The 20,176-nt window shown below is 35.1% G+C and overlaps 2 protein-coding genes across 2 annotated transcripts; both read right to left on the bottom strand.

The window, feature by feature from the left end:
• Positions 1 to 333: 333 nt before the first annotated feature.
• On the bottom strand, positions 334 to 1,275 carry LOC131901510 (olfactory receptor 51G2-like). The gene has a single exon (XM_059252631.1). The coding sequence runs from the start codon at positions 1,273 to 1,275 to the stop codon at positions 334 to 336; it is 942 nt and encodes a 313-aa protein (XP_059108614.1).
• Positions 1,276 to 7,628: 6,353 nt separating this feature from the next.
• LOC131901523 (olfactory receptor 51L1) lies at positions 7,629 to 8,576 on the bottom strand. The gene has a single exon (XM_059252636.1). The coding sequence runs from the start codon at positions 8,574 to 8,576 to the stop codon at positions 7,629 to 7,631; it is 948 nt and encodes a 315-aa protein (XP_059108619.1).
• Between the last annotated feature and the right edge of the window lie 11,600 nt (positions 8,577 to 20,176).

The following is a 20,176-nucleotide window of genomic DNA, read 5'->3' on the forward strand; positions in this document are numbered from 1 at the left end:
AATCCCAGCACTCGGGAGGCAGAGGCAGGCAGATCTCTGTGAGTTCGAGGCCAGCCTGGTCTCCAAAGCGAGTTCCAGGAAAGGCGCAAAGCTACACAGAGAAACCCTGTCTTGAAAAGCCAAAAAAAAAAAAAAAAAAAAAAAAAAAGTAAATGAAGCCAAATTTTAATTCTCTATGTTAAAAAGACAAAGATGTTTTGTCATTGAGGTTTGGATGCAGTATCTTAAGGGTGAAATATTATTAACAACATTTACATTTAAACATTTGCATAAATAAGAAATACTATGTATAATAAATGGAATACCAAAAAAAATGTTTTCTAGTCCCTTTTCCTAAACTTTATGTTTCTTTAATTTCCTCAGGATTCTGTCACGAATTTGCTTGGTCTTCACACTGTAGACAATAGGGTTCATGAGAGGAGGAACCAACAGGTATACATTGGCCATGAGCACATGGACAATAGGGGAAGCATTCTGCCCATAGCGACGGATCATAGACAGCCCAATCATTGGTGTATAGAAAGTGAGTACAGCACAGATGTGGGAAATGCAAGTGTTGAGGGCTTTTATCCTCTCTGCTTTCGAGGCTATACTCAACACAGTGCCCAGGATGAGAATATAGGAAAGGAGGAGAAGCAAAGAATCCAGTCCCATGGAGAAGATGACCACCATGAGGCCATAGATGCTGCTGACCCAGCGGCTGGATACAGTTGTCTTTATGAGGTCCTGGTGCAGGCAGAAGGGGTAGGAGAGTATATTGATAACCCTATATTGAAGCCTTTTCAAGAGGAAGGAGGCTGGAAAGACCAGGGCTAAGGCTCTTCCAGCAATTGCCAAGCCAATTCCAACAATGACACTGTTGGTTAGAATAGCTGCATAGCGCAGAGGTTCTCGTATTGCTACAAAGCGGTCAAAGGCCATGGCCAACAGCACAGCTGACTCAATAATTGAGAAAACATGAATGAAGTACATTTGGATGAGACAAGCATTGAAAGGGATTTCCCGGGCTTGGAACCAAAACACACTGAACATGGTAGGTAAGGTTGTAGTAGAGAGGCCCAGGTCAGTGAGTGCCAGCATAGATAAAAAGTAGTACATTGGCTGATGGAGGGAAGACTCCGTTCTGATAATGAACAGGATGGTAATGTTTCCTGCAATAGAAGTGGCATAAACCAAGAATATAGGGATGGAAATCAAGCCATATCTGGTTTCAAGGCCTGGGAAACCAGTCAGAAGGAATCGAGGGTACAGAGTGGAATCATTGATGACAGACATTGTGCTGATAACGGCCCCTAAATCTGAAATGGGAATTAAGAACATGGAAAATTAGAGTCAATGTCAACTCTAATAATGAACAAAGCTGAGATTTAATTTCCCTTCTGCTCATTATGTATAATTGCCACCTGTATTTGTTAATTAACCAATTAATTCTTTTATTTCATTGCATATTTATTAAGAACATAATAAAGGAAATTGTTTAGTGCTAAAATAGAAGAGTCTATAATAAATGTCTTATATATTTACAAGCTTGTGAATAGGAGCTAAATTAAATGTTAGCTTATCTCTTCAAACATAATTTTTAAAACACAAGGTGCTATCTAAACAGAGAGGGTACTAAGTTTAACCAACGAGCTCACAAAAAATTTATTGAAGGTGATTCTTGAATTAGATCCCAAATGATAGATATGTTACATGGAATCAAAGGGCTGTTAAATATTTCTTGAACTCATTGGTACTCATGCATGTTAATGAGGAACTAATGGAGCATAGATCTCCTTATGCCCAGGAAGTACCTTTCTAGGCTAGTAGGCATGCCAAACACTATGCAAGGACCCATCATTACATGTACTGTTTTTTTTCCTACATATATACCACTATTGTTAAATGTAATTCATAAATTAGGCATAATAGATTAATAATGACTAACAATTAAATAGAACACTTTAAAAACTTGTGATAAATGTTATTTAATGCAAATTATGTTTTTCTAAAAATTTTTATTTATTATTTTTAGGCAAAGATTGATGGAAAATAACAAAATGGCAGAAGTCAGAACTGTGGATAAGGGGAGAATATTGTGTTAAAGTGTAAGCAAATGCTATAGGTACAGAGTGGATCTTCAGATGGGTGATGTAGCTAAATTAAAACAAAATGGATAAGAAATAAAAAACACAACTTGTGAGGTTACTCTTACTGACTCTTATAGAACTTGATAAATATGTAATTAGCTTGATTTATATTGGTATCAACATAGAGTCAGTGTTAAAAATCTAAAATTTTTCAGGAAAAAGGCAGAAGAAGCCTTTAGCAAGTTATTATTATAATAAAACTGTGGGTAAAAGTAACTTCTATTAGTGAGTATTGTGAGGGATATAGAGTTGTAAAGTTACAGACAGAGAAAATGAAAATGGATGGTACAGATCATCATGATGTTTAGAAATATAGAACAACTGACTTATTTTATTGAAATTAGCCATTTGTTAAAACAGAATAAAAGACCTGCATAGAAACTTGGTAAACAAGTAAGATAAATCCAGTTAAGGTGTGATAAGCATGAGATGTATGTGTTGAGAGGAATTTGCTGTACTGTGACAACTTTGTAAAGCCTTGTAAAGAAAGGATGGAAAAACCCATCACAGATGAACAGGAAGAGAAAGCAACATAGGAAGGCAATGTCCAGTTGCAAGAAGAGTTGAGAGCTGCCTGAGCACCAAGCTGTCATCCACAAACTGGACGTGCTAGGCCCAAGCATGGTCAAACTTTTCAAAATTCCTATGCCCCATTTACTAAGCCATCCTCCTCCATCAATGCAATCACGTTGCAATTTTCTCTGGCTAGTTTAATTATAACATAACTGATTAGATAATGCTCTACAGAGGTAACAGGAATTTTTCACAGTTATTGTAATATCCTTATAAGATAGAAAAATAAAGAAAATAGAATAATTTATCTCCATATTATATTTATAAAGTGACATACATGCTATAGTAATATCTCATATTGGGAGATACTGATTTTTATTCATTCCTTCACTTCCCTTGGTTTGATGTCATAGAATTCTGATCTCCTTTACCACTGAGTGATAAGAAGAATCCCTTTGGCACCCATAATTATTTTCTTTCTTCCTTGTACCCACCCTCAATAGTTCCAGTTGTCTTTAGTCTCTTTCTCAGGGAGGCATGCCAAGGTTCATCTCTTGGGTGACTCTCTTAATCCTTAGAAATGTTTTTGATTTAGAGGATTCAGTATTGTCTCACTATTGGTTATAGACATGAGCATCTGCTTTCAGTGGCTGCTCTTCTAAAGTCAGAAAAAGTCATACGGCAACTGTAATCTACTACTTCAAACAATTTTAGACAGATGACTAACCATCTTTGAACATAAAAATAAAGTAGTAGATATACCACTTTGTTAATATTTAAGATTTTTGAGAAAAATATATAAAATGCCCACAGAGCATCTGGTATTTGGATAGTTTGATCTCAAGTAAAGAAAAATATTGATCAAGATGAGGGATAAATGTTAATCTTAAATGTGGCAGACACAGACACTGACTCAAAGATGCTGTGACCAGTAGCTCCAGGCAGGGTCAAGTAGAATTAAGGACTCATGATTTATGTGGAATGAGATAGAAGAGGTATTCAAAGCATCATCTGTACCCCCCACTTCACCCATTTTGACATTTTAGTCTTTACTTAGTTTTAGACAATAATATTTATGGACAACAGTGATGTCAGTACTGAATTCCAATCATAGAAACTACATTCTCTTGCCCTGCGGTTGTTTTTAGTAGTTTTCTAGGATAACAGTCTAGCAGGGTGCGATAGTAGCTATTTTATCCCTTTCACCTGTTCCAGAGCAGTGATTTCACATAATATAAGATCAGCAGAAAGCCTCAACTTCCTTTCCATGTACTGAAACCTGTACGTATATAATGTATCAATCTTGTACCCACTATTCTTACCTCAAAGTCTTTGCCCAGGCACACCTGAGTCCTTAAGTCAAACAGGCATTCACCTTGACTCAGACTGTCTGAGTTTCTAGTCTGTCAGTCTGAGGGATTCTCTGTAGGTATCAAAAGCTACTGAAGATTGGAATAAGAGAAGAATAAGACACACAGTGTGTCCTAAGACATACAGATCTTTATGGAAATGCAGGTGCCTCGAGGCAAGGTTCAATGCCTTCTGTGACTCTAGAGCCTACACGAGGTATTTCGTGCCTTGGACATATTTGACTATATCTAGTCAGTCACTTGTGTATTAAGGATGCTGACATTCTTGTCCCTCCTGACTAGTACACTCCCTCTAGCACATTTTTTCTGAATAAAAGCTCTGAGGAAAATAATTGATACCAAAGCTATTTATCCTCCTCAAGGGCAGATGGTGGGCATGTCAACCTAGTCTCTTAGATTTAGAAACAATTCAGGAGTGCCTGACAGATTGTTTGATGGAGAAAAACAATGGGCTTCATAATGCCTTTCTTGAAACCCTATTTAATAATATTGTGAAAAAAGTCTAGTCCTAAATATCATGTTTAATTCAATATTTCAAATACTCGACGGAGGAATATAAAATGAGCTTATTTCTTAGTGATTTCTGTGAAGCAATCATAACCTGATATCCAAAGCTAGAAGAGCATAACACACAAAAACTAAACTTGTAATACCATTAGACTCAATGAAATTATTATTAATTTTAACCTAATCATTATGAATATAATCTATTAAACACATACATACATACACACACACACACACACACACACACACACACACACACACTGCTCCTGCTTCTTTTGTATTTGATTCAGTCATCAAAACTGTTTCTATCTTAAATTCAAAGGAACTTACTATTACCTTAAAAGGAGAGGATCATTTTATAATATAAATTGAGAAAGATATTTTGCTAAATTTAATGTTAATATATTAAACTCAAAATTCAAGATAATTTTCTTTATTTAGTACCAAAAAAGGCTATAATAAACATCAATCTTACTTGGAAAATATAATAGTAAGACAATCTTCCCCATAGATAAAAAGATGATAATATTAGCTATGTTCAGCCCTAAAATATGTGCAGTGTTATTATTTTATATTTTCAATATAAATAGATGAGAAAAAGAAAGAAAAACACAGAAATAAAAAAAACTTTATTATTATTCATAGGGAATTAATGAACTATTTGTAAATGAAAAAATCTTAATGAAAAGTCAGCAAAACTAGTACATTAATACATCAGTATTAAGAACATACAAGTTTTATATCTAAATCCATTTCTTAGTGGCAGTAAGAAAAAAAATGAAGCCTCGGCTACATTGTGTATTCTAGCATCAAAAGTACAGAGGAAAGAGAAACTGATAAAGGATTAGCCAGACATTTACACTTATAACTTTAAATTTTATTGACATAAATATAAGATTATTTATAGAATCAAGAGACATATTATGTTTACAGATTAGATGTTGTAATATTATAAGAACAGTTAATCACTCCAAGTTCAAAATTTATAAAAAAAAAAAAACTCACGGAAAACACAAATACAAAATAAATAGTTACAAATATTTGAAGTTGAAATAGTGCTGAATTGATAAGTTGGTACTACCTATAGCAATGTTAATCAAGCAAATAAAGAAAAACATACATTGAAGCAGTACAGAGAGACCAATATTAGACCAACATACAGAGGTATACTTACATTGCATGACACATCACTGAGCTTCTAGATTAATGCTTAATTAAATAGTTAGTTCTTAGTGAACTATCCAGTTATATAAACTAAGCCTTGATCTTATCTCACCATGCACAAAAGTAAATTTTACATATTTTTATACCCAAATATGAGAAGTAGGCCATAAAATTTTCAAAAACCACGTAGAAGAGTATGAACACCTGCAGAATTAAGCATACAAGCTTCCCACTGATATATTTCAAACATATCCTCTACAGCCCACACTGAATCCAGTGAACAATTTTTCCTTTGCCAGCGTCATGATGCAAAGCTTGGCCAATAGAGAATGCTGACGAGACAGAGTAGGAGAAACACTTCTGGACTTCTGCCCTAGTCTTGCTTCTACTATACAGAAACCAGACACAGGTGGAGCAGATACTCAGTGTCACTCCTCCCTTAATTTCAACCTTAGGCTTCCGGCTCGGCTCTTTTGACTCTGGATGTCATTATTGTACTGGGTTTCTCAACTGTATTTGCTCTGCACACTAGAGGGCACATCTCTGACTTACTGGTCAAAGTTGTGTCTTTCCCTATCCATCCTCCCACTATAAAAGGGGTCAGGTCCTAAAGGCAGTTCTGAGTTACAAAAAGTGGATCATTTATTCCCTGCAGGACTGGTTTTTTGTTTGTTTGTTTTTGGTTTTGTTGTGTAGAGTGGGCAGAAACTATTCATACTTCAATGGAATCTAAGCTATAATTTATCCTTCTTTGGATAGTCATTCTCCTTTAAAGCTAATTTACTATTTAGACGTATCTTTATCCCCCTTACACGTAATATCTGAAAGGTTAATGGTTAAGACACATAAAAATATTTCCTAACTCTACAAAAATTACTATGTAGTTGCTGTCTCCAAATTGGACCCCAAATGACATAACAAGGCAGATATTTCTTAAAGTGCACTAAAATAAAACATATATATATATATAATATATATATATATATTTAAAATTAAGAATTTAGAAAATGTTATTACACTTGTTTATTTATTATTTTTATTTGAGACAGTCTGTTTGACCTACAATCCCAACCTCATTCTACCTATCTTTCCCCTGCTGTGATGGAGTTATAGGCATGTGTGGCCATGCCAAGGATCTGAACTCAATTCCTTATGCTCACACAGCAAACACTTTACAACCCTAGTTCTCTTCTACCCTTCAGGTCATGTATATTGTTGTTTACATAGCCACAGTATTTAAAGCAATAGCTACCACAGTACATATTTCATTTGTCCCCATACATTTGACTTGGATTGTGAAATTAGAGCTAAAATTTACATTTGTGATTATGAATTGGGATAGACCAAACACATAATGTTCTGTTAATGGGTGGTTATGGTTCCATGCCCAAAATTGGCACAATTCAACTGATAGAAAAGTAAATATATGTGAAATAATCAAATATTGTCCATGAAAGTTATCCTAGGGAAGATGGAAAAGGAATCAAGCATCTGTAATAAAGTATTTGAAAACACACTAAAGACCCATACAGACTTGTAAAAAGAAAAAAAGACTATTGTCAAATGGTATTGATTTCTCAATTTTTTTATCATTGTTAACTATTGTAAACAGCTATTTTTCATAAGGAAAGCTACTATAATAATTTTATCATTTAAAAAATGTATATAGTTTTTTAAAATCTGAATTCCCATTACATTGTGTTTTCTATTATTAATCTCAAAATGATCTTAGGTACAGAAAAGGACATAGTAATCATCACAATTTGGCTGTGAAAACCTAAGTGATATATTGATTTCAAATTAATTGAGACTGCATATTTAGGAAGTAAAATAATTAGTAATTTAGCCAGATTATGACCCAAGAACTATAGCATATACTTTCCATGTAATAAAACAAACAACTTTCCTAATAAATCCCAGGGCAGAAATCAGAGGATACAGTTACTTAAAACCTTCTACTTAATCTAAACTTGCGGAGAATTCCTAGACGAATCTGTTTTGTCCTCACACTGTAGACAACTGGGTTGAGCACTGGGGGAAGAAGCAGGTAGATGTCAGCCATGAGAATGTGTACTATGGGAGAGAGATGTTTTCCAAAGCGATGGACCATTGACACCCCAATAACTGGTACAAAGAAGATGAGCACCACACAGATATGGGAAACACAGGTGTTCAGTGCCTTTAGTCGCTCTTCACGGGATGCAATACTCAGTACTGCATTCAGAATAAGAGCATAAGAAATGAGTATGCAGACTGAATCCACACCTAGTGTAGCAATAACTACACACAGTCCATAGACGCTGTTGATTCTGGCATTGGAACAGGACAACCTTAGAACATCTTGGTGTAAGCAGAAGGCATGGGAGAGGGCATTGATGCGGCAATAGTGATAGCGTCTCAGTAGCAAAGGTGTGGGCAAAACAACTCCCATGCTTCGTAGCAAGCAGGCCATACCAATCTTGCCAATCACACTGTTGGTGAGGATGGTAGAATAGTGCAATGGTCGGCAGATTGCAACAAAACGGTCAAAGGCCATCGCCAGAAGCACTGAGGACTCCAGAAACGTGAATGTGTGGATGAAGAATAACTGAGCATAGCAAGCACTTCCGTGGATCTCCCGAACATCCAACCACAGCACAGTAAGCATTGTGGGAAGGGTAGACATGGACATACCTAGGTCTGTGAGAGCCAAGATGGACAAGAAGTAGTACATGGGCTGATGGAGTGAGGGCTCTATCCAAATAACAGAAAGAATGGTTACATTACCAATGAATGCTACCAAATATGCAAGGCAAAAAGGCACTGAGAGCCAAAAATGGGCATACTCCAGCCCAGGAAAACCCTTCAGGATAAACGTGGGCTCAGTAACATCACTGCTGTTCCAGGCAAGCATAATGAACATCAAGAGACTTGAAAGCCAAATGTCTTCTCATATTCTTCTTTATTGCTCAGTCAAATTTTTATCAGTACAAACCATGCCACCAGGAAAAAAAATATATATTCTCTACGTTCACTTTGGAAGAAAGAAGAAATTGCAGGTGGATATTATGTAATAAAATATTTACTGAAATTATAAAACATCAATAGTGTGTGCCCCATAAATAGAGTCACCTCTGACAAAAAACTTGACAGATCTTCATTGAGAACATTGGAAAAAATATATATATGACACATAAAAATACAGAAAGAAAGTTTTACTCTATATTGTAAAGATGGAAACAGGGAAAATTTAGAGTAAAAGCATAAAGATTTTCAAAACTTCCTCAGAAATGCACTTGAGTAAGTTGTCAGTCCACAACCAGGAAAGACAACTGAATTGCCCCATAACTGTAGCACAGTTCTCTTCAAATTAATCTTTGTTTCACATAGCAGTATGAACCTATAAGTCCTTCTAATGGTGGCTTTCTGTATGTTCTCTCACAAAATATAAAAGTAATGTATTTAACATCATTGTTTCTTATTCCTTAAAAGAGTAAAAGAGATCTGTCTCTTTGCTGTTATTCATTGAGAATGGGGGGAGGGGAGACAAAAGAGAGGGAACAGAGACTGAGAGAAAGAAAAAAGAGTCAGAGAGAAGGAGAGAGTCTGTAAAGATCAAACCTGGGAATTTGCATGTGCTAGGAAAGCAGCCTACCATAAACTACACTGTTCGGCTCTTAGGATTTCTTGATTTACTGTTTTATCTTTTAGAATATTGCTTATAACTTTTAACAGAACAGTCAATACAAATATTAAGTAATGCATTTGCACCTACTGTGAACACACAGGAAGCCCTGAAATGCCGCAGCAGCTCAGGTTCTCTGTCATTTCTCCTTATAAATCCTACCTCTGAGTCTGGTAAATCAGCCCTGGCATAATGGGAAAACTGTTCCAAATTAAGCTTTCTCATTCTACAATGGAACTCCAACTGTCCAGCAGTGATGCTTTATTATCCTGGTTATATTTAATTATGTTTATCTGATTACACTTCATTAAAAGTTCATATTTATTTTTAATTTCTCCTCTACAATCTATCATGTGACAACAAAAGACTGAGGTCATGTAATTTGTACCTCAAAAAAGGATTTAAGTTACAATCTAGCCAGATTCTCACATGATGAGAATTTCTCTAGTTTCTCCAAAGTCAAGTTTTCCCTCTTCCTCTGTGTTAGAATCAGCCCTGCTTCTCCAATCCAGCCCTGAGCAGTGAAATTGCACTTTAACTGGGCCTGTGGGCTTAAATAAAGCAATCTGCTCACCTGCCTAGAAGAACAGTTACTTTTATATATCTACAATGAAATGTCTACTGAAATCTCTGACTTTATTCTTTTCCTCACTCAGAAAGTTTTGTTGTCTTCTCTGTTTTACAACTGAGTTCATGTAAACAACCTAGACATAAGCATCAACATATGTAGCACACAACAACAAATATACAAATGTGCTTGCACACACAGATATACATGTACACACACACACACACTCATACAGCTAGTGTTTTAGACACAATGGGGAAATTTCTCTGATTCCATGCCAAAACACAATTCTATGCAAATTCTTTCAACCTAAATAAAAATTACATTTTCTTTAACTTTCAGACATTTCTAGAAATAAGGTAGATTATGATTTTGTAGTTGTCTTGCTCCTGCTTTTAGTCACGTTTTGCTAATTTCAGTGTTTGAAAATTTTAGTTTTGGATGTGTCTGTATACTGAACTGAAGAATATAACAGACAGTAATATCATTCTTTATACTTTTAATTTTTCTGGGGCATGTATGCAAAGCATGAAGCACAATGCATATTATATACACATATACATATATATATGTATGTATATATATATATATATATATGATTAGTAGAGTCAAGAAAATTATCCTATAACCTTCCACAGATGATGACTTTTGGGTGTATATGTGAATGATAAGAATATCTAAGATCTATTCTCCCACCAAATTGGTACAAATATGTACATTATTTGTTATAGTTCTTATGATGTCTATTAGATTTCTATTCTTATGCAAGTTTTACCCTTTGACTTATTTCTTCTCATTTAATATCCTTGGCTCTCTGTATTGATGGTGTTGTACTCCGTGTGTATAGTTTTGATTTATTATCCATCCATCCATCATGCCTTTCATTAGTGCCTTGATCCCCCTATTGTTGCCCTTTCTAGAATCATTTTATTCTATTTGTAAGTCATTGCTTTGGTTCATTTTGGAGTATGGTTACAATTTTTTTTTATATCTAAGAGTCTAATAGTTCTAGTGAAGAGTAAAAAGCATATACATTAAGCATAGACTCACAATCAACATTTACACTTTTTTTTTACAAACTCACATATAACGTATCATCATATACTTATTTATACTTCTTACTTATATACTTCTTATAAGCTTATTATAGGATTACCTTAAATATTCTTAAAGAAACTCTATAAGACTACCTTAGCAAAGATATTTATATGGGTACAATTTAATTACATTGAGATTGAGAAATGATACCAAGCCACTAGGAATAATGACCACTGTTCGTGATAGAGGCAAAGGGAAAAGACTCATATCACATACTAACCTCATTGCATAATTAAGGGAAAACTACTGAGGACAAGATGATTTTTGTAGTCTTCCAGTCATCATAACTGTAATCTTTGATAATCATTTTTCAATGGCAAGTCTGTCTAAAATTGCTGAAATAAATAGAGAGGGACATTATGATGTGTCGCTCATTCCACAACTGTCCACAAATTGACAACACTGCCTAAATTATACATTTACTTTATAATTATCTTTGTCTCTAGAAGTGTAATATATAAAATACTAAAGTGTTAATTAAATAAATAATACTAAAGTGTTATTTTATATATTAACACTTTAGTGTTAATATATAAAATACTAAAAATCCATCCACTATTTATTTGTAATGAAAAATAAAAACTTACCTGAGGTTTGTGAATAAGACAACTGCATCATTAGGACACATTAGTAAGCCACCATTAGCCCATTTCCCAAATAACTAACCATTGCGTTTATTTCTTTCTGACTAGATAGTTATATAGTCTTTATGTTTCTACTTCTGTGTCTGCCTTTTCCATTGTCCCTGTTCATTTACACTTTGACTGTCCTAATCGTCTCGGTTCTGTTTCCTATTGCTATTTCTATTTGAGTCTTTATCTAGATTTATGTCTTTTCAGCTTGTAAGTCTATGTTTCTATTTCTTCTTTACCTTTGTCTCCTCATTATTATTATTTTTATTTCTATTTTAGCTCTTGCTTTCTTTGGTTTTTATCCCCCACCTGAGAAGAGTTCAATCTGTACCAATTACAGATGTCCTTTAATTCTGGAAGACTTGAAGCTTTAGTTATTTCTCTATCTCTATAAATACTCCTCATCTCTCCTGGGGTAGAACACTAGGGATTATTTTTTAAAATCTGCTAGATCCCCAGAAGGGAAATGATGCATGCAGCATTTGTTCATCAGTTTGGTTAAAGCACAGAACTGCAGTCCTTGAATGCATCCCTGCTGCCATCTATGGTCCCAAGTCCTTCCTTCACATGCAATAGTTTTCTTTTCTATTTTTCAAATAAGCTTAAGAAAGTGAGTTCCTTATGTTTACTTTTTAACTTTTAAATTATATTTTAAAATTTTTTTTAATTAAAATATAATTTCATCATTTTCCTCTTCCAGCTCCTTCCTTCCTCCAACCCTTCCCATGCCCTCATTCTTTCACAATTTTTATCTCTTTTCCTTTATTACTGATATGTATATATATATATATACATTTGTATGCAAAAAATGAATGAATGAATACACCCTTTTGAGTTCATTTAGTCTAGCTTGTATGTGCATTTTTATATGTTTTTAGGGATGACCACTTGGTATTAGATAAAGAATTAGGAAGGTCATCCTTGAGGAAGACTATTTCTCCCAATCTCAGCAGTCATCATTGCCTATCACTCTTCATCTGGAAATGGGGTCTTATGAGATCACCTCCAGACACACTGGCATGTCAACTGGTGTTGATCACTATTCAGGTCTTGTTCAAGCAGACATATTTTTGATATTTCACAAAGTAGCTTTACATCATATCTAGAAGATAAAACCTTGTAGAAGAATTCTTGGACCTCAAGCTGTGATTAAGAACGAAGATACACATAACAAAACAGTCTATTATGTTATATTTATATATACTTGTACATACACATACATTGTGTGTGTGTGTGTGTGTGTGTGTGTGTGTGTGTGAATGTCCATGTTTGTAACAAATATAATCAAAGAAAAAGGCTATCAACATGAGAATGGTAAGGATATGAGAGGGGTTCAACAGTATTTGGGAGGGGTTGGGGGAGGGGAGGGAGATAATTCTATTTCAATTAAAAACTTTACGATTTTTTAAAGAAGAATCATGGTAGTGAAATCCAGTGCTAAGCTTCCTTGCTGACAACATGTTCAGGGGACAAAAGTTCATTTTCATCTTCACAGTGCGAATTTCAGGTCATGACCTGTCAGTACATTCTTGATTTTCTTACATCCTTGTCCTAATTCTTTATGTCTTTATAAATCCCAGAAATATCTTACGATTCTTACCTAGATTTGAAGTGTATAATTTTATTAAGAATATATTTAAATATGGAGAAATGCCATATTTATATCAGATATTCTAATACAAGAAAATATACTTCAATGTATTAAGTTATTCAATTTTTCTCAGGAATTTTACATGTTTGTGCATAAAAAATTTATATCTTACATTAGATTCATCCTTAAGTATTTGACAGTAATTTTTAATAATATAAATAACCTTATTGTAGCTGGAAGTTTTTCTGTGTCCCACCCAGCCACGTGGTCCCTCAGCTGCTCATAAAATAATCTTTCAGAAGCTTATATTAATTATAAATAACAGCAATTTCCAGAATTTAAAATCCTGAATCATGATATGACTCTGGCAGAATTCAAGCTTATCTGATACATGGAATACTTGCACTAAATGTGAGGTCAAGCTGTAAGCCTTGCATACATCCTGCTTCATAAACGAGTCTGTCAGATATGCTAAGCCTGTAGGCCAAAGATGATGCTCCAGCCCCAGTGTTGCAGAGAAACCTTGTGTGACTGTCCAGGAAGCTGGCTGTTTCTGTCATAACTCACAGTTTTTGAGGGTTGCTTGTTTGCAATTCCTGTTTTACTAGGTAATATTATTTCCTTCTTGGGTCTCTAAGGGAGTTGAAGATTAGAATAGTTGTAGTTATAGTTTTCCTTGTTAAGAAATTCAGAAAAGAAACTCATTAAGAGATGTTAAGTTCTAAGTTTGAAAGACATAAGATAGTTTTCTGTTGGTAATACAAGATAGGATAGAAAGTGAATTAGGTACAGTATGGACTCACCAAAATAGGATAGATAATGGAATATTTTTGCTGAATTTGTCAAATACAAATGGACTAGACATTGTTGATGTATTTATTGCTTGTATATATTGTATATAGTTATTGTACTTATTGTATATAGTTTTTCTTATATTAGTTATAACTTTTTATTATTTTTTATTAGACAAAAAAAGAGGAAATGTGGTTATATTTTATTTGTGCTGAAATGTGGTGATATTTTATTTGTGCTTTAATAAATAAAGCTTGCTTGGAGATCAGAGGAAAAAGCCAGCCACAACACAGAAGTCATGCAATGTTAGCACACGCCTTTAATCCTATCACTTGGCAAGCAGGATCTCTGTGTGTTCAAGGCCACACTGGAAGCAGAGCCAGATGTGGTGGTACACACCTTAAATTCCAATACTAGTTAACCATGAAGGTCTGGAGGTCTGTATAAACAGACAAGAAGTGACAAACCGCCGGGCGGTGGTGGTGCACGCCTTTAATCCCAGCACTCGGGAGGCAGAGCCAGGCGGATCTCTGTGAGTTCGAGGCCAGCCTGGACTACCAAGTGAGTCCCAGAAAAGGCGCAAAGCTACACAGAGAAACCCTGTCTCGAAAAACCAAAAAAAAAAAAAAAAAGTGACAAACCTTGGCAGCAAAAGGAAATGATGGAGCTGGACAGAGAGAGCAAATCAGATGGCAGAACAGCAAGGCATATAGGAGTGGGGAGACAGGAAGTAACTCACATTTGGAAGCTGCAGAGTTGGTGAGATAAGGTTAGCTGTGGCTTTCCCTATTTCCCTCATCTCTCCCAGGCTTTCACCCCTATATCTGGCTCCATGTTTTTTATTTAATAAGACCATTTAGAAATTCATCTACACCATATAAATTATATTTTTCCAAGTCTTTACTATATAAGTGTAAAAATAAAGGCAGTACATAATTGCAGTTTTATTTTGGAAGAAACCCTATATTTATGTTTATTTTTCATTTTATTTTTGAGATTATAGAATTAAGACAATTCTCCCTCTCCTCCTTCCCTTCAGAACTGCTCATATGCTTCTCCTTCAAATTATAGCCTTTTATTTTATGGTTATTGCATGCACATATGTATAGGTGTATTTGTATGTATTTGTGTATGTATATCCACATATATATTAATATAACCTACTCAGACATATATTATTATTTGTGTGGAAATTTTTAAGGCTGATCATTTGGCACTGGAGAAACAATTGGTATGCTCCTCTATTAAGTGATTGAGAGATTCTTCAGGCATTAGTGGGTATCTAATTAAACCTCCAAAAGTAATGTGAGCTTCCTTCTTTCCTTTTTCCAGTATTGATCTTTCATTATATTTATTGCTTTATTTAATTAGCTAAGCTCTTTAGTAGAGTAGAATGATATAAAATATTGTCCTCTTCTGAATATATGGAAAGTTTCCAATATTTTACTATGAAATATGTTCCCTAGACTTTTCACAACTTCCTCTATTAGAGAATAGGCTCACCTTCCTCAGTTCATAATAAAGCTATCTATCTATCAAGATCAGATACCAAATTCCATAACCTTACTTTGTAACTGTTGAGATTCATAATTTTATGATCATCATGATTCTCTTTGTTATTCAGTTAGTGTGACTAGTGGTAAGATTTGATCTCTGTGTATTGGTCACTTGTCTCATTGCTGTGACCATGTATCTGACAAACCAACTTGACGAAAGGAGAATTCCCTTTGGCTGACAGGTTAAAAAGTGCTACAGTCCATCTTGACAGGAAGAAACATGTTGACAGGTGAGGTCGGGGGCTAGGCATGTCTCATACATAGTCGGGAAACAGAGAGTGAGGGGAAAGTGGAGCCAAACTGTAAAACCTCAAGGCTCACCCCCAGTGACCTACTTCCCCTAGCAAGACTCCACACCCTAATGGTTCTACAATTCTTCCAAACAACATTATCAGCTAGAGATAAAATGTTTAAACACGCGAACCACAGGGAGCATTTCACACTCAAAATGTGCCACTAGCTTGCTATGTTCTGTTTTAAATCATGTTGAGCTCAAAATAACTTAGGAAAGGCATTTCTATCCTTAGTTCACAACACTTTACACATATTTTTGTGACTTCTTTATTAAACAACTGTCTAAAATATTTTCATTCTAAGTTTGATATTTAATCATTATACATAAGCCAGGTTTCCTTTTTGTTGGTTTTCAAACTATTTATAAAAATATATATTTAAAGTTTGTAGTGTAAACATCATAGAGCTATTTGGATTTTCAGTTTATAGACTTGCCTATTTTTAAATCCTAGTTTTCCAGGAATACATGTCTGTATATCCACTTTAGTATTTATTTGGCACCTTCAGGACATTTTACTATCCAAAGTAGTATTAAGGTGTCTTCTTTTTCCATAACAAGTAGTGGTTTTATACACATACTCTGTTTTTGATATATAATCTACATTTCTTTGATAATTTCATTCATGTGCACAATGTATTTTGATCATATTCACTTCCATTTTCCCCTTTAACCCCTCCCAGATCCTCCTATGTCCCTTTCAGCTCCATGGATGTTTTTGTCTGTCTGTCTGTTTGTTTGTTTTAATGGAGAGAGAGTTTATTTTAGCTCACAGTTCCAGGTTACACAGCAGGGTAGTCAAGGCAGCAGGAACTTAAGCACATCACATCCACAATCAGGAGAAGAGCTAAATAAAAGGCTGCATGCTTACTCAGCTCAGCTCCCTTTTATACACTTCAGAACCCAAAAGTGGGAGTATCTGCCTACTTTTCAGCTGATCTTCACACATCAATGAACATCATCAAGACAGTCTCCCACAGATATGCCCACAGCCAAGCCGGATCTAGACAATCCTCCACAGAGACTCTCTTGTCAGGTGATTCTAGATTGTGCTGACAATTAAACTAACCTTCACAATGGCCCTTGCTGCCATCCCTTAACTTCCATTTAGGTTGGTTGGGCCAACAAGGCAGGTCTTCACCCCCTGAGGTTTGTCATTTTTTTATCTTGGAGGAAGAGTATGGTGTCTTGGAGGGGGCCATGGAATCTACATGGAGTGTGGGAATTGGGGAATCCCAGCTTCAGCTTCTTACAGGATGAGGTGGTGCAGGAAGTGTTTGGAAATAAGAATCTGGTTCCCAAACACTTTTAAGTCTAATTAGTGAAGCCTATATGCACACAGGTATGGAGCTATACAAGGGGGCACTGTTAACCTACTAGGGGCCATACCCCTAAGGAAAACTGGCTGCCTCATCTCTAGAAGCCATCAAATGTTAATAGCTCCTCAACTAGGTGTGGCAGCACATGAGCCCCTCCTCCTAAATGCTAGAATGTTGACCACCTTAATCTTGCACAGATCTTGTGGAGGCACCCACAGTTACCATGAGTACATGCGAGCAAAGGTCCTATCGTGTTCAGAAGACATTTGTACCACAATCCTCCCAGACTACTGGCTCTTACAGTATTTCTACCCTCATCTTCCTTGATGTTCTCTGAACTTACAGGGGGGAGAGTATGGGATAAGGATGACTTTATTCATGACTGATCACTCTATGGACATGTATTCTCAGTATCTTGACTGCTTGTATGCCTCTGTAAATATCACTACAGTTATTTCTAAATGTAGTGGTTGTGGCATGAAATCCTTAGGACAGAAGTCCTGAGAAGGACATGTATTGATTTGATATGCTCAGATCCCCACATCATTTCCCATTAATGAGGAAGAGAGTAAGTGCTAATTTCTAGTAACTAGTTTGGGAAATTGATAATCCTTCTACAGAAGATTTACTCTTGTGTTTCAAAGCTACAGATTGTCCTTCCTGAGACTTTGATCTTAGCCTAATAAACTTGTCTTATTTGGACATTTACCTATATCTACATTTCAGTGGCAAAAAAAAGTTATTTGCCAGAATTAGTTATTTATTTCTACCTTCTGAGATAAATGGGAACTTGGATGTTTTCAACTAAGTATACTGGCTTTTACATATGCTTTGCATATGTAATTATCCCAAATTTTCAGTTATCTTTCCATTAAGCATGACTGAAACTCACATAGTATTCCACACAGCACCAAAGCTGATCAAAGGATCTAAATTTCAGCAAAGAAAATGTAATGGATGGGTACTTCCAATGTTCTCTTGCTTGCCTAGAACAGAATGCCTTCAACTTTCTACTTGAAACTTCATTTAACCTGAGAAAGTTTAATGTGATACAGTGTCTATAGGCATATAAAACAAGTATAAATATTAATCATTTACTGAAGAGTAAACCAAAAAGTAACTTGTTTCAAAAACTATGTACATACAAGTTCACTGTGTATCAAAGAAGACAACTTTGCATGTGATGAGCTCAATATGCTTGTTTGTTTTTATGTAAAGAATTAATTCTTGAATGAGTATTTGATGCTGTAAGGCATGGAGAATACTTAATACTTTTCAGGGTTGGTGAGTAGGGTTGGCAGTGGAACAATAAAGTTTAGACTCAGGATTCTCTTTTGGAAGATAAAAAAGGGAATAGATAGGATAAGATAATAAGGTAAATTATTGTATCTACTTGTAAACTAAATCAGTAACAATCAGCTTTAGATAATTTGCATTGGTATGAATTCTTAAATATTGATACAAATATAAAATTGTTTTCTATTTCTGTTTAAGATAATTTGTGTATTGACAAATGCAAAACTATATCTGTCATATTGTGCATATGTTCCTACTCCTGTTTGAAATATTTTGTGTATTGGTACAAATGTATAATTATACTTATCATACTGTAGGTATATTCTAAGTCTGTTTGGGATATTTTGTATATTGATACATATAAAAGATACTGTTGCATATTGCACTATACATTTTTATCTCTGATTAAGATATTTTGTATATTATCATAAATTCGAGGTCATTTTTCTTATACTGTACATCTGTTTCAGATTGTTTACTCTTAATATGAAGCCTTAGTCATTAAGTTATTTATGTAGATAAGATTTACAGATTAATAATCACCCATGCTTTTCATATTTATGATTATGTTAGTTAAATTTTCTAGATATATAGAAATATATGTCAGATGGATAGGTTATCTTCAAACACTTCTTAGACCTAGAGAATATGGCATTTAAATGTTTTAATAACTTAGAATTCTATTGACATGAGACACGATTGCTCCTGGCAGCACTGATCTACTCTTGAGAGAATGTTGGGCATTAAAGACACTCCATATGGAAGTTTGTCTTCTTCTTGGCAAAAAATAGCCTATTGGGCAAAGAACTGCCTTTATCTTGGCTGCTGACAGTATGTACACTGTCCTTTCTGGACAAACAGGACACAAGGAAAAGTGACTGCTGAACCTTGCCGAGACAGGGTAAGATGGTCTTTCAAAATTCCTGCATCTGAAAATGGTCTGTTAGATATTCTAGGCCTGTAACCAAAAGTGGATGCCCCAGCAGTGCTGAGAAACATTGGGTGACTGTCCAGGCTGCTAGCTGTCTCTGTCAATTCTTGCAATTTTTCAGAAGTTGCTTGCTTGCATTTCTTCTTTATTCGGGTAATATTATTTTCCTTCTCAGGTCTTTGATGGGGTTGAAAACTAGATAGTTATAATTATAATCCTTTCATATCTTAGCTAAGAACATATGAGATACCAGAGTTAGATTCTTCAGGATAGGACAGCTATTGGAGTAATCTCTGTAATTTTCAATTTACCTATGGTCTGGACATTTAGCATATGTTTCGTTTGATGTTATTCTTGTTGGTTCTATTTCCATTTTTATTTATGTGATTACCTTTCCCTTCTCCTGGAAATACTTGATAATTATTCCTATTGTATACAGTTTTATGTTAGGTTTAGACTTTCTTATTTAGATAAAAAGGGAAGATGTAGTGGGTCTTCATTCCACCTATGCCCTTGGGGTGCCAGCCCCTAGGGCATGGCCTCTTAGCTAGCTTAAGACCTGAGGAGCACTTACAAGGGCCCCTTCTCTCATTCTTCAATGGTGGAGACTGACTCAGGTGGTAGGTAGCAGATTGGAAGCAGATTGGGACCAGCTCTCAGCCTTCCAGGACACTGTGACAGATTTGCCTTATCCTGTGTTAGTGAATTGTTCTCCTCAATATAATCCTTTAATAAATAGTTCCTTTGTCAGTTA

Source organism: Peromyscus eremicus, chromosome 1, assembly GCF_949786415.1.
Source record: "Peromyscus eremicus chromosome 1, PerEre_H2_v1, whole genome shotgun sequence".
NCBI lineage: Eukaryota > Metazoa > Chordata > Mammalia > Rodentia > Cricetidae > Peromyscus > Peromyscus eremicus.